This window comes from Cygnus atratus, chromosome 2 (assembly GCF_013377495.2).
Source record: "Cygnus atratus isolate AKBS03 ecotype Queensland, Australia chromosome 2, CAtr_DNAZoo_HiC_assembly, whole genome shotgun sequence".
Lineage (NCBI taxonomy): Eukaryota > Metazoa > Chordata > Aves > Anseriformes > Anatidae > Cygnus > Cygnus atratus.
The window spans coordinates 160,244,127-160,267,001 of record NC_066363.1 but is presented as its reverse complement, the minus strand read 5'-3'; the positions used below and the strand labels follow the sequence as shown (position 1 = coordinate 160,267,001).

The window sequence follows — 22,875 nt, the reverse complement described above, 5'->3', positions numbered from 1 at the left end:
TGAGTAAGAACAGAGTACACGGTACCATTTTCAACTCATTACAGCTCTGTATTGGATTTATGTGGTAAGATTTTGGTATGCGGGGGCTGCAGGAGTGACCTCTGCGAGAAGAATCCGGAAGCTGCTCCATGTTAGATAAGGGCCAATTTCAGCCAGCTCCAAAGGGACCCGCTGCTAGCCAGAGTCGAGCCAGTAAGCAATGCTGTTTGCGCCTCCGTGAGAGTAGACTTAAGGAACGGAAAAAACTGCTGCACAACAGCCGGAGTAAGAACCAACCCTGCAGACACCAAGGTGAGTGCAGCAGGAGGGCAGAAGGTGCTCCAGGCAGCAGCAGTTCCCCTGTGGCCTGTGGAGAGGCCCCTGGTGGAGCAGGCTGTCCTCCTGCAGCCCATGGGTCCCACATGGAGCAGATCTCCATGCTGCAGCCCATGGAGGAGCCCCCCGGTGGAGCAGGTGGCTGTGGCCTGGAGGAGGCTGTGGCCTGTGGCGATCCCCTGCCGGAACAGGCCCCGGGCCGGAGCTGCAGCCCGTGGAGAGGAGCCCACGCAGGAGGAGTTGATCTGGGGGGAGATGTTGCCCATGGGGAACCCATTTGGAGTATTTTGCTCCTGATGGATGGAACCCATGGTGCAGACCCATATCAGAGCAGTTCTTGAAGAGCTGCTGCCTGTGGGAAGCCCATGCAGGCTCAGTTCAGGAAGGACAGCATCCCATGGGAGGAACCCCATGCTGGAGCAGGGGAAGAGAGTGACTGTGAAGGAGCGTCAGAGACTAAGTGTTATGGACTGACCACAGTCCCCGATTCCCCATTCCCCTGTGCCACTCAGGGGGATGATGTAAAAGAGGGTGGATGGGGGGAAGGTGTTTGTAGTTTTGTTTGTTTGTTTGTTTCTCACTGCTCTAGCTTGTTAGTAATAGGTAATACATTTCACTAATGTCTCTATGCTGACTGTTTTGCCTGTGACGATAACTGTTGAGTAATCTCTCTGTCCTTATCTCAACCCTTGAGACCTTTCTACTGCATTTTCTCCCCCTTTCCCTTTGAGAAGGGTGAGTGAGAGAGCAGTTATGGTGGAGCTCAGCTGCCCAGCTGAGTAAAACCACCACAACCTCTTAATACAAAATACAGTTACACATAATGCCTGTAAAGGGAAAATTTCAAAATCCACCTTCAAAAAGAGTGGTCTCATTTCAAAAGGCTTAACTTGCGAAACCTACTGCCACAGGATGAAAAGTGAAATCAAAGACTTTGAAAGATTTAAAAGAAAAGATCATAGCTGATATGGGTAAGAAGAGTTTGCAAGGATAAATAATGCTGTCAAACATCAAAAGTTGCATGAAATTAAGACAAAAAAAAAACACCCCACATTTCAGATTGAAAACTAGCCTCTAACCAAAGTGTTTTAGAAAATCATTCCCTAAACATAGGCTAACCTATAATTGTCTGCTGCAGATTTGATTTTCTTCTGAAGAGATGATGTGGGTTGCCAGCAGAGTCACAGACAAAACTAGGGATAAGTCTGGGAGACCAAGTAGCAATGGTTTACAGACATGAGATGATTCTCCAAATCCTGACTTCTCCATTTCTTCTAAAGTACCAATTGACATAATATAATACAGTCTCATGTAAAGCATTGGTGAGGCCACTCTCAAAAAAGATAGACAACTATCATTTTGTAGTCACTCTAGGTACAACCCTGGCTCATTACCCTAAGAATTAAATTAACCCTCAGAGCAATAACTCTCCACTGAGTTTATGACTAGCTAATTATATTCCTAGGTCTCTGAGATATTTTGAAAAAGCAGAGCTCTTTCCCTAGCTCTCTAGATGCCTCCTGTGGTGGATATTTCACCACCACAAAGGTATCACTCTGAAATACAGAAATTAATCTTGGCTTCTTCTGCCTTTCTGCCCTGGTGCTGTCTTTTCCTGGACACATGCCAGTCTGCCCTTCCCCACATTGCCAGTCCTGGGTGCAGTCTCACCTGCTGGTTACTAGGAGAATAGGGGGTTTCCCTCCGGGAAATTCCTGTCCCAGACTCGCTCGCAGGAGCCTGCAAGAGAGAAGACAAAGATAGTTACTGTACAGCAGCAATGTCCATGTATCTCCCTTTGCAGTGACACCAGGAGGCAAGGGAGAACACTGATATCCAGCCTGATGCCAGCTATTGGCCACTTCACCGCAAGAAACTAGAGTTAGCATTGGTCCAATGACAGTTGTTACGTGGCAGAAACTTGCAAAAAGTACTAGAAATAGCAAGGGAATTACATTGAACATTAGAACTCAGATCACATCAAAATGCCTTGCAAGGCCAACTGAATTAGGTTGAAGCTTTCTGCCTTGTAAGACATTCCTGGAATCTTCTCCCTCCAACCTCCTGTTAGCCCTCAACAGGCTGGACCACAGTTTAGACGGACATTGTGTTGTATAGACACCAAGCAACAAAAGCCGCTCCCAACTGAAAGGAGACAAGATTCATCCCCCGCCACATCCACTGTAGACCCTTTATGAGCAGAGGAGCATAGGAAAGACAGGGCTCTCACCCCTCCTGCAGGAGCCTATGACCAGCAATGCTCTGGCTGAGAGCCAGCCTACATCCAGCCCCAACAGCTGCAACAAGACAGCAGAGCCCCCGATAATTACCATACTGTGCACATGAATAAGGAGCATGATTTGAAAAGTATTTTAGATGCCTAAAGATGGAAACAAGTTGTCTGGGATTTAGACAATTGTTTAAGTAAATTTAGGCTTTTGCAATTAATAGCATACTCATGTACTAGTGAATCCTGTTAACTGGATTCAAGTCAGCCTTGGGCAACTGTATTTCTACTGACCAAGCCAGAAGATGTAATCTGAGGTCTATATTGAAGAACAGAAAACATCTGATTCTTCTTAGCACTCTAGTGACAGAGATGTGGCAGTCTCAACACATCTACTTCCATGCCACTGCTACACTCTCACTCACCCTGCTTCTTAGTACCTCTGTCCAACCCCTCCCTTGTGCGACAACACACAGCCTACCAATCCATCAAGGAGGGAGCTGTTCTACAAAAAAAAAATTCTGAAAAGAAAATACTTAAACTCCCAACGCAGCTGACATACAATTCTGGTGTCAGCACACAGGAGGAGAACATACAGACAAGGGGAATCAATCCCTTTCAACAGCAATGTGGAATTAGATTAGCTCAAGCTAACTGTGACGCCCACCTCCAGACTGATGATAGCTGATCTGGCATAAAACCTGCCTTCAAAAAGGGCCAGTGCTCTGTAACCCCTGCTTTTTTGAATCAACTCTGAAGGTGGATATATTTCTATTATGTCCATACCACAGACTTTGAATATACTGAGAGGTTACAGAGATTCCACTGCATGCCTTGTCCTATTCTTAAAATGCCTACACATACGTGAGAAACAAATTGTCACCAAGGAACTAGGCTATAAATATCTAAGAAAACTATAGCTAGGTGTTGTTTTGTTTTGTTTCCTTCTCTCTCTGTGTGTGTGTGTGTGTGTATTGGGTGGGGTATGGTGTTTGCCTAGTGTTCTTTTGCTTCTCTTGCTCTTTGGATCTCCCAAAAGGCTCAGAAAGGAAGAAGGGAAGTGGGTGTGGTGCTAATCCAGAGCACGCAAGTTTCTGGGCCTAGTCCTCCTTGCTCAGCTATTCGTTTGCTGTGCAGCAGTAAAGAAGCTAAATACAAACAGATTTTCCACAGTGAAAAGCAAAGCTCTCCCTTGAAAACTGAAAGCCCAGATATATTGAAACACGTCACTTCAAGGAACAGCATGCTCCTGGGCTGTAGATTAACTATGTCAGCTGCACTGCCTCTTAGCTTTCAGGGGTCTAAAAATGTCTGTGTTTGTTCAGGCCCAGATACAAATGTGTGACACCATTACCCTTCTTCTACAAGCCCTGCCAAATTCCTGCTCTCACAACTACTGTAGACAAGGAACACCATTGTTCCTGATTTTTGCCTGCCCATAGAGACACTGGTGGAGTTGGGGAGGGAGGGCAGAAGAGAAGGTCCTCCCCAGTCCTTACATCACTGCCTCCTCACAAAGAGGGGCTTAGCAGCATGCATACTTGGCAATAACTGGGGTTCATTAGTGGCTGGAGGACAATTCACTGACTGTCAGTGAATGACTGCCACTGCACACAGAAGCACGTATGTTAGATGGGACCAGCCCCTGCACAGGCCTCGTGCTGCCTGGCATCTGGGGCCCAGTGCATGCGCAGTGGTTTAGTAGGAGGCAGGTGGCTTTAACTGTGTGATTGCATGCCACACACAGCATGCCATGGGACTGCTTGCCTTGAAGTAAAGGTTGGTCTTCAGCACTCCCTCCCTGCCATAGCCCAGGGGTGGGCCCCCCAGACAAGCCTTGCCTGCTGCCTTCCCCTTTCGGTTAGCCACCACAAAGGGGTTCTCACTGAAGAGGATTGGCTGAGAGTCGATCATACACTCTTGCTCTGGCGTCTTTGGCATCTGGTCCTGGGACAGGGGACAACCTGTGGAATCCTGCTTGTCTAGCTGGGGCTTTTCTGCCCCACTTGCACACTGGTTGGGTGATGCAGGGTCCTGGGGAAGGCCAGGCACACGTCTGTTGATCAGGCCTGCAGCTGTTTCTGGGGAGGAGTCCCGGCTATCCTGGGCCACTGGTGGAGACAGCATAGTGCAGTCACCCTCCATTCTGGAGCTGGCCCTATTATACTGAACAAGCTGCGAGGAAACAAAATGATATGAAAGACATGAAGAGAATAAAGGAGAGGAGGCAGAAAATAGAGAGCAGCTGCTGACGCTGAAGGATAGGGGAGAGAAGAATTTCAGTACTACTTCCCATACTACCATCCCCTCCCTCTCTTCTACTCTATCACCGATCTTGTGATCCTTAATACAATTTCCAGGAGACGACTTGTTCTCACAGCATGTAATACATACACCAAGTAATCAACAGGCACATGCATACTCCCTGCATTTTTCCAGCTCTCATACATATTCCAGCTTGCATTTCAGCAGCTCAACAACACTGCTGCTCCTTAGCTAAAGTGACCGCCAAAACCTGCACAAGCACAGTCTTCCACCTCACCACAGCACATTCTCAGCTCCACCATTACATAGCCAAACATCACCTGTCTCACCCCAGCACACTTCCAAGTAGCTCCAGCACTATCTTACAGAATAACATCTCGCATCTTGCTCCAGTGCACTTCCATACAGTCACACAATAACACCATACTGCTCACCCCATGCAGATCCATCATATCTGCATGCACAATCATTCTTTTATGGTCCCATTTCATCAATATGCATATCAACTGCTAGTACCAGAGAGCTAAATAATAGCTAACAGAGCACTGATCTCTTTCAGCACTCTTATTGAAGGCAGAACTGAAACAGAGTTCCAGTTCTGCCTAGGATCAACTGTACCCATCCAAGATGAAGCACTGACCTTTCCTCTTCTAATACTATAAAAGAGTGCTTGTTACCCCAGCCAAAGCCTTCTTCAGGGAAGCAGAGATAATCACAGAACAATGTTCCAAACTCCTTCTGTCCAACTGCCTGCCTGCTGTGGAGCAGAAAGACCCCTTCTGCTTAGAGCACATTCTCCAGTTCCTGTGTCATGGCAGCAGTCACAAAAATAGCTCTCAAGGGCTGGGTGGGCTGGTGACTACAATGGCAGCTGAGAGGCTCAGGAATTTCTGAGGCCCTCCCCCAGCCCCTCAATCCCAACCCAACCTAATGCAGTAGATGGCAGAGCCCTGGCTCATATCAGATTTCTTCAGACAATGAAGCCTGTGCTACCCTTAGAAATACTGTTATTGTAGCTATGTCACTTTCCAATGTAAGACTGCTATCAAAAAAATCACACACCCCCAACCAAAAATCCAACCTTATTTTCCCAAAGTGCCATAATCTACACTAGCAGAGCTGTAGTACACACAAAGTTACACCAGGCAAAAAGCATTTTCAGGAACATTGTTTGTTTGTTTGCTTGTGGATGCAGTAATGAAAACACTACTAGCAATCCACCACTGCAAGGTGGGTTTGCTGGTCCTACAGGCAGACCACTCTGGCACTACTGCCACTTTCCCTTGCCAAACAGGAGAGTACAAATACTGATCAATGTGTATTCCTGGTGAATCCCACAATCACCAAGGCCTACCTTGCTCACACAAAGGGAAAAAAGATAAACGACACTTTTATGGCACTGTGGAGGTGGTCATCTCACCAAGACTGCATGAGGTCTGTTAAACCTCAAAGCCCTGTTTTGTTCACAGACATGACTGGAACTGAGCTTCACACATTCCTCCTTTAATCTCCAGCACTACCGCTGCAGCACTGTATTCTAGTGCAGGATGCCCTGCTCCCTCCTCTCCACAGTGGACTATTTTTATCAAACAAGTAACAATTTCTGTTTTGGGTAAGCAAAGATTTTGGCAATGCAGTGTGCCGTGGAGCTGTCATTCCACAGTCCAGCAGAGAGGACAATAATGTTTTACCATGCATCCTCCATGGAAAATGCATTTGCAGTTCTGATCTATCACTTTGCCCTAACCTGAAATCTCACTGCTACAAAGAAAGAATCAATGACTAGAAATTGAAGAGATTCAGACTAGATAGTACAGACTATTAATTAAATAACAATGGTGACCTGTTACTGACAGATGTAAAGTCTTCTCCATTCTTTTAGTCCAGAAAGCAAAATAAGAGTTTCAATGTTTTGTTGTGGCTAGACACAATCTTTCATGGGTATAGTTTTCATGCCTGTAATATGCAGAAAAATGAGAGACTACAACAGCTCCTTTATTAAAGTGATGGTATTATCCTGAATTTCTAGTGCACTGGGTGCTCTGCAAGACATGGAGTTACTGAGAAGCTGGCATGGCCAGAGGGCATCACTGAGAAGAATATTCTTATGCAGCTTTCAACTGAACATCTATAGTTGGGATTTTAAAGCCATACAAACACAAAAGGCATTCAGCACAGTAAGCCTTTGTAACTCTTAGTCACAAAATGACCGATACACAGCAATACGGACTAATCCAAGATGGACAACCGTCTGCCCTTTCTTTAGGCACAGTTCTTGGGGCATCCCCACGAGAAATTCCACCTGCAAACTACAGCAAAGATATAGCAGAGGTCTGCACCTACTCCTGCTCAACAGTGTGAAGAACAGCAGGCCCTGCACTCCCTTGCAGGGCATTACACAGCAACAGAAGATATGTAAGATGCTGTTTAGGAAATAGTACTTGGTGAGAGAGTTGGGCTAAGTATAGGAAGAAAAAGAAACACACCATGGGAATAGGGCAATAGTATTAGCCCTCTTAATCCAGGCAGGCTATCTGCAGATAGACAACCTGATAACTGAACTGCAGGGATTTCTGCTGGCTGGACTGATCCATGCTTGAATCTTCCAGTCAGTCATCAAATAGGCTAGGTGCAGTTACTGAAGGAAAGCCAGAACCTTGCTGCCCTTGAAGCCCATATCTCACAGTCTGAGCAGATATATTTTTTTCAAACAAAGCAAAGACAAGGCTGTGCAAAAGACAGCTGGAAGAAGATAAACATAGGCACTAATTGGCCCTTCCCCTGAGATGGGACATTTATAGATGCTGCCCTTACACCCTGGCATTCCAATGTGTCCGGCTGCACATTCCAGTGCCCAGCATTCCTGGGCTGACACAGACCGCTAAGGCACAAGCTCCCAAATGCTGCTCTGCTCTGGAAGACACAGGCTGTTCAGCAGGAGGCAGCTGCTTGCATGGGGCTGGCTATCTCCATGCTTCCAGCTACAAAGTTTCATTAAGAGATGCTACAAATACTTTAAACCTTTTCCTGATAAAAGTTTTCTGTGTGAACAGCCAAGAGAGAAAACTCAAAGCTGGGGAGCATGGGGTGGAACAATATGAGTCAAAGCTGGTGGCAAAGAAGATCTCTAATCAGTGTGAAAGTAGAAAAGCAAGAGGGCCTGAAATCAACGAGAGGACAGACGAACAGGAGAGAAGACCTGTCTGGATGGAATGAATGGAGACAAGTAAATGTAAAAGAGATGATCCTGAAACAGTGGAATGGGAACACAGAAAACACCAGGTCTGGTGACACTGGAAAGACAAGAGATACTTAGTCTCTGATGGTATCAGCAAAGGGGTGGTCTTGCTGCAACAGCAGGAAAGGAATAGAGGTTAACACTGAGGATGTGTCTCTGAAGGAGCAGGCAGAAACACAGTAGAATAGGTATGATACAGGGAGGACAAAACAAGACCAAAGGAAACACAGATGGAGAGGTGAGCTGAGACTTTGAACAACACAGGAAAGATGGATGACAGTAATTTGTGAAATCTGTGAAATCTGAATTTTCTCTTTGCTGAGTTGCTACTGTATACCAGGGACTGAAATGCAGAGAGGTGGAAGTATCCACGGCTGTGATAATGTAATCACTTCTACATTGCCTTTTGCAGTTCTAGATGGGTCTTGACTTTGCTTTAATACATTTGCTATCAGTGTTCTGCATCCCTTTTTTTCTCTGCACACAATACTGTTGTCCTCTGTGTCCAGCGTAATCTTCCCCTCCCTATTCTGCAGCTTTCAGTACTTGCCTCCTTCTATGACAACTCCCCACACACTCCCATTCACACACATTCTTTTCTCCTGTTGAGCTGTTCTTTCTGCCTTGTTTGAGACACCTTCTTCTTTGTCTCACCAACTACAGAGGCCGCTTCCCTTTCCAAAATGGAAAGCAACCCGTCTCTCTGCTCTCTCCTCTTTTGCTCATTCTAATCTTTCTGTTACAGCTCCCTCCTGTTTCAGTGTTGGAAGTCTACTACAGTTCTGCTGAGAGTACCATCATCTCTCACACCAGTGCACAAGGTGAGGGCAGGTAAGGGCATGATCACAGCTTCTCCCATGCAGGGACCCACAACTCAACAGCCCCTCACTTACAGTGCGATTGACTCTCTGTAAGCCACTGCTGGGCAAAGCAGCCAGGGTCCGATAGTCCAGTCTCAAAGGTTCACTCGTGATATTCTGGAGAGGGGCAAAGGGGGGAGCAAAAACAAACAAACAAACAAAAACAACACAAACACCAGGAAGAGATCAGGCCAAAAGTCAACTAAATCAACTACAGAGCAGCAATTGAAAGGAAACCACCCCTAGTGATAACCAAGGCCTTATTTCCAAACTATGCAGGAAGTTCCCATGCTTGGAAGTGAACCTGGAAGTGTTCCAAACACAACCATAGGGAAACATGATAGATGCTGGCCTTGAGAAAAACTGCAGAAATCATGCCACAATGGGCCTTTGGTCATTCACTGGTGCACAGATCCTCACCATTTCTCCTGCCCCAGTGTGCACACATCCATTCCCTTACAGGAGGAGAAAAGCATATTATATACACACTTTTTTTTTTTTTTTTAATAGTATCCAGAAAGACTTCCAGTCTGGAGATGGAGGTATTTGAGAAAGTGGTATCTTTTCTCTACCTTAACTCAAACTCATTGTATACTTTTGTTTACTTTCCAGTTGAATTTGTCTGGCTTTCAAATTTTAGCCACTGTTTTTCAGCATTACTTTCTCAATCACATTAAAGACTTCTTCATTCCTGGTATCTTCTCTTATATCCTGAAGTCAAGTCTTTTTGGGGGGTTAGGGGTGAGGGGAGAACACAAATTGAGGGGAATGAGTGCTTCTACTTTTAGACATTTTTCTAGCCTTTAAATCCAGTTGTGGCATTTTTCTATGACTCTCCAACCCTCCCACCATGCTCCTCACCTCCGCCGCCTCCTCCTCAAGTTGCTGTGTGGCTGCCTCCCGCTCCCTACGCATCCACTCCTTCCATGAGACAGGACAGAGTCAGAGCAGCATCCAAGCAGTGCAGGCAAAGAGAGAGGGAAAGAGGTCACCATGCTGGGCAATAATTTGAGGGGAAAACAGAGAGGCATGAACAGAACAGGGCTGGCACCAGGATGGGACAAGCAGAAATCCAGCACGTGAGTTGGGCCCACGGAAAAGAGAAGTTGGCATTCTGCATGAGCTGGGTTACTGCCAGCAAAACGGATGGAAACAGACACCTCACACAATACAAGCCAGGGTGTCACCAGAGGAGGGAAAGAGGGCAGATGTCTCTAAGATCCTCAGCAGGGCCAATCCTAGGGAGAAGGAAGGGGAGCTAAAGCTGCCCACACAGCACAAACCGCACCATCACTGAAGGATAGGAGAAGACTGCTTATTGCTAGAAGAGACATCTTGACAGAGCACAGATTGGGGAAGCTTGGAGGGAATGGAAAAACAAATCTAAAGAGCACAGGCCTTTCCTTTCCATCAAGGAAAAAGACCTAAAAAAATCACATGCTTGTTAATAGCATCACAACCAAAAGGCTATAGAAAGACAGAAATTGTAGGCAGGGCTTAAAACCAGCTGGTTAGCACAGCACAGGAATATCATGAAAGAGTCACCAGTGACTAATCTCATACACCCTACTAGAGCCTTGCCTTAAAGTTGCAAGAAGAAGGTAATAATATGCGTTATTTGTCATAATAGAAGAATGATATCTGTGCATTTTGCGACTTTTCCCCCAGAAGCTATGCTGCAGAGTGAGGGCTGCGGACAAAAGGAGCAGAATTTGTCCATTCTATTGCGTATTCCAACCCTCTCAACTGTTCCCAAACAGCAGCACCCAGATGGTCCAGAAATCCCAAGGCTGGAAATACATCTGAGAAATGCAGAGGGAGCCACCTGAAAATTCTGATACGCACCCAGCTCGCCTCTTCGAAAACCTCTGTGCATTACCACTAGCAAATAATCAATGCCCCACATCACACCTCCAATCTCCAGACAATAATGAGAGACATGAGAAGACAATAATGCTCTGGTGGATCACAGGACTCACTGAGGTATTTAGGGATACTTATGCTAAAGTCTACACTAGAGCTGGTTACACATATTTTGGACAAGTATTATCTGTGATACTGGATATTCAAACTGACAGTAATCTTTCAAGTTCAAATTTTTCATAAAAAGCAATCATAATACCATCAGCACTTTTTAAAATGAGACAGCCAAGGCTACCCACTCAATCATAAAAGCTTTTCTGTCTTTTGGTGGTTATTTGTTTGTTTGTTTGTCTTGACAGTTTCTGGGTGTATTTTTAAGTAATCTCAGCATAAATTTTGGAAAAGCCTTTACCTACCTAAGACTGAACTAATGCAACCTGCTTAGACAGAGCCACATGGTTTTGAAGCAGGACTGGCTCTTGGTTTATCCGGAGGTTTTAGAAATGTGGGTAATGACTTCTAACATCTGAAGGCTATTAGAGAGCTTTCAGATCCATATGCTACCAATTTAAAACTGGTAGGAATATTCTTTGCTGCAACAGTAACACTACAAAAATAGGTTTTCTGAAATCACAACATACCACTCTACTTTCCTTCCTAGGCAAGGAAGGAGAATTTTATAAGAAAAAAATAAATCTTATCTAAGTTGGCTCTGCTCTGAGCAGAGAGCTGAACCAAAAGACCTGTAGAGGTCCCTTTCTGCCTGAATTACTCTATAATTCTATATGGTCCACTGGAAAACTTTCCCTATATGTATAGGTCTCAAACACCATCAGAACACTTTGCAGATCCTTAAGACAGACAACCCTTGTCCAACTCTTGCACATGGTGATGTCAATCTAACCAACCTTTATGCCATCAAAGATGAAAAAAGTTTCAAAAGGGAATCTGTAACTTGCTGAACCCCTTTTGTCTCTCTACTCCAGTCTTTCATAAAGTCACATTCCTGCATAGCCCATACCAGTCAAGGACCAGAGGTTAGGGTAGGATTATATAAATATAAAATACATATATTTAATGATTACACACTGCATGACTGAAAGGTCATAAGACTGTTTTCTTGTTCATTGTTCCGTACTATTACAGCCTGTGCCCATTATTGTTTTTTCCAAAAAATAAAAAAATAAAATCTCAAGTGTTAACTGAACTAGAAAGATAATCTCCATCCAGAACTGCCAACAAAACTGCACTCTTGGGGTATAGCAAATGTAAAAACAAAAACAAAAACCACACAAAAAAATCAGGTTTAGTGAAGTCCATCCAGCTGAGGAATTACAACTACAGATAGAACCTATGGAAATATTAAAGTAGATCTAAATTGGAAACCTGAAAAAATGCCTGCAACATGTACACACATTAATCTGCCAGGAGAACAGATTTACAACTGACAGTACTGAAGAATTTAATTTTCCAGAAGGATCTGACTGAATAAATTACAGTTTTAAGAAGGATAACTAGAAAACCTAAGTACTTGAGGGGCTTGTCTCTACTAATCTATTTCTGTGAAAGACTGAAATAATGGGTAGAAATACAAAATTCTCATGACCAATCAGAAAAATGGCCATGTAAACTGAGGAGCACAAACTTCTGATTGATTAACAGGGTCAATTCTTCAAGCTCAGTGCAACTTTGAGCTGTGTGTTCTCATCTTTGTTCAGAAAAGCTCTGTCAGATCATGGAGTGCTGTATACACAGAACTTATTAAAGTGGGACTTCCAAGATAACAGGTTATTTTCCTCAAAGTTGCAGCTTTGAGAAAACCTTGGTCAGAAAGTACCTGCAGGTAACAAAGACAAACTCCACAAATAACAGTAAGTACCATCAAAGAAGTACGTAGGAAGGTATGGCAAAGCCAAAAAGCAACTACAGTAACTGAGAGGTGCACTATGGAGAGAGATGGCCCAAAGTTCCCCATGGCAATCACATTTAGGTAGAGGTAGTCTGTGGCATTTTCCTTAGGGCTCACAGACTTGGCAGAACTGCTGTCAAGAACAGATTCCACTACATGAAAAGTCTCTCACCACTTTCTCCATTTCTTCTCTCTCCCACTGAGTTGCTTCTCTCACCATTTCCATCTCCTAGGAGAGACCAAAATTAGAGCCACTTCACCCAGTGCTCTCTCCTCACATGGAGCACCTGCAGCCTCATGAAGATTTCAGAGTCAAGTCCTAGTGCATTCCTGATGAAAGTGCTGGGAACTGCTGATCCCATAAAAAGGAAGTCCATTATCCATTATACTGCAGATTCCATGCACTGAGGGATATACTTGAGATTTTTGGAAACGTTTTCCACTCTACATCATTCTCCCAGCTGTAGCCAGAATACTCACCTTTTGTAGGATCTCCAGTTCTTCAGGGCTTAAATCACGATCAATAGATGAGATACTTTCTAGGCTATTCTTCCGCCCAATACCAGCAGCAAAAGGGTTTGCAATAATTCCTGGAGACATCTACAAAGTAAAAAGGGAATAAACATGGTGAAAGCCCATAGTATACCATACAAAAAATTCTACATCCTGGGCTACTAGATGTAGAGTACTAAGATGCTCCTAGGCAAGTCAGAACTGTTTCACAACTTAAAACCTTATTTCAATGGTCAGTTACGCAAGGAAATTGAGGGCTAAGAAAGAAGAATCTGAATTGAAACAGGTACAGAAAGGGGTAAGGTTACCAAGAACTGAGCACATAATCTAGTGAAGGATTAAAAAAAAGCTTACTTGCTAAGCCTCAAAAATTTGATAAGACACAGGCTTGCTATGGGTATTTTCCTGTGGGGAAAGGTGATCTCCAATAGACAGATAGAAATTTACTTTAAAAGTAACATCAGTCAGTACAAGAAAAAATGGGCATAAAATATACCGGATACAATTAGTTTGAAAACTACATTTTCAGTCAGTGCAGTGATATAGTGAAACAGCTCTGTAACCAGCAGAAGATATACAGCCTTGGGAGACTACTGATTTACGAACCAGCAACCACTTCCAGTTCATACAGCAGGAGACCAAACTTTGAAATCTGGGAACTCAAAAAAAAAAATCTACAGCAAAAGGCTGGAAAATCTAGCAATCTTCTTTGCAGAATAGGTGGGATCCTTACAGGATCCTTACAGGTCACTACAAGGGCACCCTGCACTTCACTCTTTACCTCAATGGCAGCTGCAGCCTTGGGATCAAATCCATCACACACCAGCACCAAGAGTGTGTCACCCACACTTCGCAGTATCTGTACTGCTTCTGTATGTGTCATTCCCAGCAAACTCTGATGATTCACCTCCAGGATCCGCATTCCCACCTTCAGACGGCCATCCCGAGCAGCAGCCCCAGAGGAGCTCACCTACAAGGAATGTGCAGAATCAAGATTTTACATCAGGAGTTAAGATGGTCAGGAGACCATCAGGAAGAATCACAGAATCACAGAATATCCTGAATTGGAAGGGACCCACAAGGATGATCAAGTCCAGCTCCTGGCTCCACACAGGTCTACTCAAAAATTACAATTCAGACCATATGACTAAAAGCATAGTCCAAACGCTTCTTAAACTTTGACAGGCTTGGTGCCATGACTATATCCCTGGGGAGCCTGTTCCAGTGTGCGACAACCCTCTTGGTGAAGAACCTTTTCCTGATATCCAGCCTGAACCTCCCCTGTTGCAGCTTGACTCCATTCCCTCGGGTCCTATCACTGGTCACCAGAGAAAAGAGATCAGCACCTGCCTTCTTCTGTGAAGAAGATGAGGCTGGGCCATCAGAGGAACAGGAAGATGAAGATGAGGATATCCAAAAACGATCAATAACTATCTGATAGGCTATGACTGTATCACACACTGATTGGTAAGAGGGTCCATCCAGATGACTGAAAAGCCCCTGTAACTGAGAATTCTAGAAATTCTGTGCAACTATAAGCCACGCTAATGTAGTCCCAAAGCTGGGAAAAAAAAAAACAAGAAAACCTTGAAGAAAATAGGAAGGCCTGTAGCATGTGTAGTCTTTCTATAGCTGGTGTAGTCTTTTAGCTGAAAGAAAGAGACAGGTAGCCTTGAGCTAGCAGAAGCAAGGAAGATAAGCGATAAAAGGTAAAAAAACAAGAAGGAGAAAAACAGCCCCAGACTGACCTATAGTAATCTTTTGCTCATTAAGGATCATTAGCATATTAAAATTACATCTATCAAAATGCTAATGTATGCTAATGTGGGATTTAGTGTGCCCCCCCCGCTGTTCCTCTGTAATGCGCGAACTCAGTGGAGATAAGTTAGGTGAGCTGTAATAGCCAATCAAAAGTAGCCAAAGATAGAGCTTTCACAAGTTTGCTGTGTATAAATCACAGTGATTCGAGTCAGAGGTGTACTTGCTTTGCGAAAGATCGCCAAGCACCTGACTTTGCAGAGTTATATAATTAATTATTTGATTAAAAGACCTTCGTGTGGATTCCGACTGTGTACTTATTGGCGTGCCACACTGGGCATGAACCTATGGACAACACTAAGTGTAAGAAATTGTACATAACAAGCTATGATGGTTGTTAACTTTTTTTTTTTTTTAATGAAATCGTAAATCTCTAATTATAATCACAGCCCTGTGGCCAGTCCTCATTCTGCCAAGAATCCCTAAAGAAGCTGCCTGTCCTCCACAGAGTTGGGTGACAGCAGCCAATTACTACAAAGGATTAACTGGCAGCTATGGAGTGTCCACTGTCCAGCAAGGACTCTTTAGAGTAGGGGCAGAGTTTCCACCCTAACATATGAGCTAGAAAGGGAAACAGTGACACTAATATGAACATCCAAAGCAAGAAAGGGATGTGAAATTACACTCTTCGTCACTATGCTCCCTTGGTAAGAAAGAAGATGCAGTACTTTTTGACAAAGGTCAGGAGAAGCATAAGCTTATATATAGTATTTTGTTGAAAATAAAATGTGTGTTACTTCCTGGAGAAAAGCAACATGACAAATGAGTACGCACACAAGCAGTCACAACGAAAAGGGAAAAATTACACACATGGTGCACTGCACATGAGGTACAGTCAGGAATTAATTCATAATGCTTTCAATGAAAGGAGGAAAATGAATGCATGTTTCAGTGGGCAGAAAGGCCACGAGCACTTGGGGGAAGCAGTAGGAATTGAGGAGAAAAAGAAAGTGTGGGTTTGTGTAATGGAAAAAGAACAAAAGAAAGAGTGCAAGGCAAAATAAAGGTAAACATAGGAAATGAGAAAACAAATTTTACAGCTGTTGTAGAGGAGGAAATATGAAAGGAAACACATGCACATGCTTCAGTGGATGGAGAAAAAACTAAAAACTAAAGGAGAATTAGTGTACCCAGTGAAAAGTGGAGAGAGCACACGAAGCAAATTCCCACAAGGAATCACCTTTCTCCCTATCAGTCCTTGCATGCAACCAAGTTGCAGAATTCGTGATCCGGTACCTTAGAAATGAAGATGCCTTCATCAGTGGGATCAAATGGATTTCCAGCATGACCTTTTGCTCCACCCCGGATGCTGATGCCCAGCTTCTCTCCTGGAGCCTTTTCAATGCATATTTCCTGCAAATACAGAAACAGTCTTCCTTGTTTCTGGGTTAAGTTCAGGCTGGGATTATTGAGGAAAAAGTTTCGGTAATTGGCCATATTCTAAACATAGTGAAAGGAACCTGAATTGGTTTCACTCATTTGGCACAGTTGATTCTTTTTTATGTGGCTCTGCCCTTTCTGTATTTCTGTCTCCCGTTCAAGACCAGTCTTTGTGAAATCTGGGAATGATCAATTATGATCACAGTATCATCATGGTCCTGGCAAGAGACCCTCCACAGCCCTCAACCGTGTATGTACTTACATGAGAATGGATTCCTCCACAAAGGAATTACAGAATCATAGAATGATTTAGGTTGGAAGAGACATTAAATACCACCTAGTTCCAACCCCCCTGCCATGAACAGGGACACTTTCCACTAGATCAGATTGCTCATCCAGCCTGGCCTTGAGCACTTCCAGGGGTGGGGCATCCACAACTTCTCTGGACAACCTGTTCCAGTGCCTCATCACCCTCACCATGAAGAATTTCTTCCTAATATCTAATCTAAATCTATCCTATTTTAGTTTTAAACAGTTATCCCTTGTCCTATCACTATACTCTCAGACGAAAGAGTCCCTCCTCTTCTTTTCTGTAGGCCCCCTTTAAGTACTGGAAGGTTGTTTTAAGGTCTCCCCAGAGCCTCTCTTCTCCAGGCTGAACAACCACAACTCCATCAGCCTATCTTCATATAAAAGGTGTTCCAGCCTTCTGATCATCCTTGTGGCCTTCCTCTGGATCCAGAATCTTTAGCCAGAAGTTTGGTTGCATCCTAGACCCAGACTTCCAACTAGATAAGAAATTGCCTTCAGAGTTGAGCCTTCTATCAAGAAGGGAGTGCAGTTTACCCCAGTGCTATTACTCAGAACCTACCTGCATACCAGGTGGTGGTGGATCGCGTCTTACTAACACAGTCAGCTCCTGGGTGTTGGAGAGTAGGGCATTCACTGCTTCCTGGTGGGTAGCATGGCGCAGGTCAATACTATTCACTTCCAGAATCCTGTCCCCTACACGGAGTCCACTGCGAGATGCCAACCCACGGGGAATGACCTACAAAGAATCGTTAATATTACAACTAGAAAAGAAAATTCCATCTCTCCTTGGAGATACACTGATAAAGCCTGTGGACACGCTTGAAAAACAGATGAACAGTAAGTAAGTGTTACGACTTCAGCAGGAGGAAGCTGTAAGGCCCAATTTTTATCATGTCCCTATGCTATCCTCCAACATCTTAAGGCATGTTTTGACTTCCACAGATAAAGTTCCCCAAGAGGTATTGTATCTGTGAAGAAGCTGCTCAGGTGCATTACTGTGTTACTGACTTTCAGAAAGCCTCCATAAAAAGGTCAGTTCTATCCTCTATGCGCAGTGTACATGCACGTACATGTACTCCCACTCAAACTCTTTCTCATTTGGAGACTTCTGAAGCATTGGAAAAAAGTGCTAAATCACCAGTACCTTGGAAGGCAAGACAGTAGCCAGAGAGATACAAACTCAGCCTTAATGTCACAAAAGTTGAGCTGATGTTGCAAAGATTGAGAAAATGCCTTGAAAATTGTCCATACATCAAGACAGCAAGGAGGCTGTGACACAAGCAGAAAGGACAGATTTTCAGTCATTTGGCAAAACTTGATACAACTGGTACTGCTTATAGTACCATTTATTTGCTACTGGACAATGTTCAAATGGCATTTCCACTTTTGTTGTTAAGACCAGAAGTAGTCAACTAACCCACTGGATGATTATCACAGGTCATTATGCACCACTGCCTTCTGCTCAGAAGAAAACTGTGTTTTAACAGTTATCTCCCAGATGAATATCTAACCTCAATTTGAAGGTGTTCAGGGCTGCAGAAACTATGACCATCTTCGAAAATTTTCCCAGTGAATAATTATTCTTGCTACTTCAAACCTCTCTTCAGTTTTCAGCCCAATATTGTCTGACCTTTTTTTTTTCCCCAAGGTACAGTTTAGTTCTTTTTCATTAGGAAAAAGAACCCCTCAGTACTTCACAATTTCCTCCCTTCCTTATATGACTTTTTTTTCCAGTTTTGAAAAATCTTTGTAGCTTTGAATAATCTTTGTCACTTTTATTTCCTCTTCTCCATCTAAAATCTTTTGAAATTGCAGGTATTTCGACTGACTATGGATTTTGGTTTTGGCTTAGCCAGCACTGCCTTCAGTTGAGTTTTGGTTCCCTTCACTGTCCCTTATTACATATCTGAGTATCACTTGGATGACTGTTTTACAGTGGGAACTCACATTACAGTCCATTTATTATGCTGCTCTTATGCTTTTCAAAGTTACTGCTTTCCAGAAAAAAATAGTGTAAAAGGGAAAACTGGTCTGCACCAACTATATCTAGATGCAAAACCTCATGCTGAGTTACATTAAAGTGTATTTCTTTGAAGAGGAAAAAGTGATCGACTTCAATCTTTCCTCCTCATCATGAATTGCAATTGCAGTATATTTTTGTTCAGTTTCTTGGCTGCAATTTGAGATTTACGTTCACACAGTTGCTAAGGCTGAATAGCATCAGGTCTGGTACAAATGCTTGTAAAATCCACCTGGGAGCCCTCCCATTCACTGACATCCTACCTCTTGAAAACTGCGACCAAGTTTGGAGTCCATTAATATGTTCTGTAATGTTATTACATGGTGCTAACTTTCAATTAGGTGATAATATAGTAATCATCTTGTAGGACTTTTTTTTTTTTTAATATTGTACTAACTCTGGCTGGGATGGAGTTAACTTTTCCCACATCAGCCCATTACAGCAGTGTGCTTTGCACTTGTAGCTAGAACAGCACTGATCCCACACCAATGCTTTGGCTATTGCTGAGCAGTGCTGGCACAGCATTAAGACTCTCTCCAACCCGACTCCAAAGGCCAGTAGCCTTTGGGGTGGGCAAGAAGTGGGAAGGGGACATCGCCAGGACAGCAGACCTAAATCGACCAAAGGAATATTCCATAGCATATGATGTCATGCTCAGCAATAAAAGCTGAGGGGGATGAAGGGAGACGAATGAGGGGTACTCACATTATGAAAGCATTTGTCTTCTGGAGCAACTAGTACATGTATTGAGGCCCTGCTTTCCAGGAAGTGGCTGAGCATTGCTTGCTGACGGGAAATAGAGAATAATCTTTTTTCCTTTTGCTTTTGTGCACAGACTTTGCTTTTCTTTCATTAAACTGCTTCTATCTCAAAAACCCACAACAAGTATCAAGCTACTTCACCAATGAAAAATTTAAAACTGGCACAAAATGAAGTAAGATTTGCTCTAAAATGTCATTCAATGTGTTATGGTCTCACATAAGCTTTTTAACCTGCGTAAGACGTTTGTCATCTTTTCACTATTTTGCTCTGTCTGATGCCAGACTAAACAGGAAATAACTTTCTCACAGGAATTTTGAAAGAACTCAAATGCTTAACTGCAGCACTATTAGCAAAAGTGCATCATCTACCATTATAAATGGTAGACGTCACTACCATTTACTGTACCAGGACTGATAGTGTCAGTACAACTCAAGTCTACAAAGAAGTGCTCTAGAGGGTTATCTTGAGAGCTACAGACCAACAAACCTAACTTCTATTCCTTGTAAAATTATAGAGTCAAGAAAGAGTAAAATCTGTGAGCACATGGATAGGTAGCATTTGTTGGCTAAGAGTTCTAATACTCTCACATCAAAATCCTTCATCTTAACCTCAATAATTAAATAACTCAGGATCATTCACTGCTAGGCTGCCCACACAGGACTTTACCTTTGAAATGAAGACACCTGGTTCATGAATCCCAAATGGATGGCTTGAATGGTCACTGCCTCCTACGATACTGAGTCCCAGGGGACCACCTGCTTTTACAAGGTGTATTTCCTTGAAGGAATAAGAGGTAGAGTTACAGAGAATAAAGGATATCACATAAGGACCACAAACACTGGAAAACATGGAGTCAGGGATGTTCTGTGTGAGTGAGCACAAAGTAATCTCCCACAGGACAAGAGGGTTACCCATTACTTTTCAGTGCTCCAACAACCCAGTGAGCCAGCCCTCATCGCACTACCACTTTTTCATATGAAAAAGTACGAAGATTACACTATACCATGTTCTAACAGACAGGCTCACCTCAATGGGATATTGATCCTCCAGGCTTTTAGACAGATGGTTCCTTTGCAGTTCCTTGCAGGAAGGTGTCTCCTCAGGTGGGCTCTCCCCATGGCTGGGAGGCGGTGGTGGGGAGTGCATGCGCACTCGTGGCACGCCTGGTGAGTCTCCCTCGCTGAGCTGCTCTGCACCCTCTCTCTCTACCAGCAGCACGATGGTGGGGGAGGATGCGGTAAGCAGCGCTACTGCCTGATCATGCCTGGCTTCTGTCATGTCTACCCCATTGATCTAGAACAACCCGCAAACTCAGTGTCAGACCATCACACAAGTACACCCTGTCATTTTAAGCCCTTAGCAAAGCACCCTAAGGGACCCCATTCTGTGAAAACCTGCCCCTTCCCAAAAGTCTGTAACCAAAGCACTCTGTAACTTACCCCACTTCTTCCTATCTGGCAAAAGGACATGGGCACCTGCTCATTCCCAGCTGACCACCATCCTCTTTCCAGACAGACTACCAACCCCTTTCACCTTCCCCTCCAAACCTCCAGGCCCTATCAGCATCAGTGATGCTCCAGAGGACTACAAACACCAAGTATGATGATGCTGTACCTCCTGGAGTGCTACAAAGCTATTGTCAAGACTATGCCCTTGTTCCTTCATTATCAGGAAAGTATCTACGACTCCTTTTTGGCTTTGCATTCCAGCTTTCTTACTTGGCCATGACAAAAGAAACCCAAGAGGTTGCATTAAAGGAATGGGTTCAAAGATCTTAATATGGGAGGAAGGCAAAAAGCAGTGATTCCCAGAAGTGATGTCACAGTACACTAATGCACCATGGCATCAGCTACCTTTGAACTAGGGCATTTGCCCATATCAACCACTCTCAGAGCTCAGACATAGGCACTGAAGAGCTGAAGGACACAATCTGATGTGTGCTAGCTACTGGGCCACTGTTCCCTCATGCTGGGCAAAGTTAAGGCAGTCTTGGGAGGATAGTCCTGTGTTGTCAGTTTTAAGCCATAAAAAGTACCACAGGTATAAAAAGATTTGGAAGCAACAAGAAACAGACTCAGCTAGTCAACAGTGACTGTCTGGCTGACACAAAAAGACAAATAGAAGTATTTTGGACAAGAAGACATTATCCAATATGCTATGCCAAATAATATCAAGAATACAAATATAGTCTTGCTACGGTATTGGTGAAAGAGACAATGCTCTGGACACAGAGATGCTTCCAGTACATACACGGAAGCAGCAATGTCATTTGTACAAAGCACTGAAGAGACCTCATCTGAAAAAATGTATACTATTCTCATACTTCACACTAACGAAATAAGGAAATCTAACATAGGTTATCAAAATGCACAGAGAAATGCTTGTGGGACAAGAAGGGGAACAGAGAGCCTTTCCTACAAAAATAAGATACAAAGTAGCTTGACTAGAAAATCAAAGGAACGGGAAGGATGTGACTGTTCTCCAAGAGGAAGGCTATTCTGTACAAGGGACAGAGCATCAAGAGGAGAGCTACGTTAAAGAATGCTGCCAGAAGCATCAAACTTGCCATGACATCATTAACATTGAAAATTGAAAGGTTTCTAGTCCATAGTTTTTGGAATAGCTTTCCAAAATGAATAACAATGACATGAAAATAATAGCTGTTAAGATGGAGTTTGATCAGCTTATGAAATAATAACATGACTTTTTAACAGCCACAGCAACTGGATTTTGTAGCCTGATTCCTCACTGTCTAATTCCTAGAAATATTGTAACTATTCCCAGGCTCTTTTCAAGAAAGCAGTTTCTGGGCAAAGTTGACTGTGCACTGTCTGACAAGGCTTTGTCCAGAAACTTCATAAACACTACCACCACCCTCAACCAATCTGCACTATCTGATCCACAGTCAAGTGTGCTTACTCTGCTTATGACACGGAAGCTTCAGCCTACAGTGGGGTTTTTGTCAGACTATCAGCAATATTACCCTGCTCACTAGTTATCTTCTGACTATCACATAAAAAGCAGACGAGACAACCCTACACTCCTAGTTGTGACACGGTCAGGAAACTCTCAGCCCCACAGCCTGTCCTCTGATACTCAGACATCTGTCCCAAAGGGACATCTTTGGCACCAACTACAGAGGCCTAACAAGGATGTGAAGATGTGCCAGCCTGCACATACATGCAGGAAGAGGCTCTAGGGAGGATGCAAAAGTACCTGGGTAACGGCTATTCAGCATAAAAGGCAATAAGCAGGAAAGATAATAAATTAAACAGAGAGATGCACAAACCTAATGAAAAGCAGGTGACAGAGACAAGTCTCAAGACACTCATGGATGGATCATTAAACCACTCAAAAGGTAACATTGAAGAAGTGTGACCAAAAACTTGGTAA

General features: G+C 43.6%; 1 protein-coding gene across 6 annotated transcripts in view; it reads right to left on the bottom strand.

The window, feature by feature from the left end:
* SCRIB (scribble planar cell polarity protein) overlaps positions 1–22,875 on the bottom strand; it is a 119,744-nt gene that overhangs the window by 32,403 nt on the left and 64,466 nt on the right. For 3 of the 6 annotated variants that reach the window (XM_050709147.1, XM_050709148.1, XM_050709150.1), the window contains exons 21-27: positions 20,509–20,775; positions 20,149–20,259; positions 17,260–17,436; positions 16,245–16,361; positions 13,972–14,160; positions 13,158–13,277; positions 1,987–2,055 (exon numbers count right to left, since the gene is read on the bottom strand). In XM_050709147.1, coding sequence (XP_050565104.1) covers positions 1,987–2,055; positions 13,158–13,277; positions 13,972–14,160; positions 16,245–16,361; positions 17,260–17,436; positions 20,149–20,259; positions 20,509–20,775 — 1,050 coding nt within the window. Of the gene's footprint in view, positions 1–1,986; positions 2,056–8,938; positions 9,023–9,766; positions 9,827–12,849; positions 12,907–13,157; positions 13,278–13,971; positions 14,161–16,244; positions 16,362–17,259; positions 17,437–19,425; positions 19,507–20,148; positions 20,260–20,508; positions 20,776–22,875 lie in introns of all 6 variants that reach the window. The other 3 variants (XM_050709149.1, XM_050709146.1, XM_035570174.2) reach the window with 3 other exon arrangements.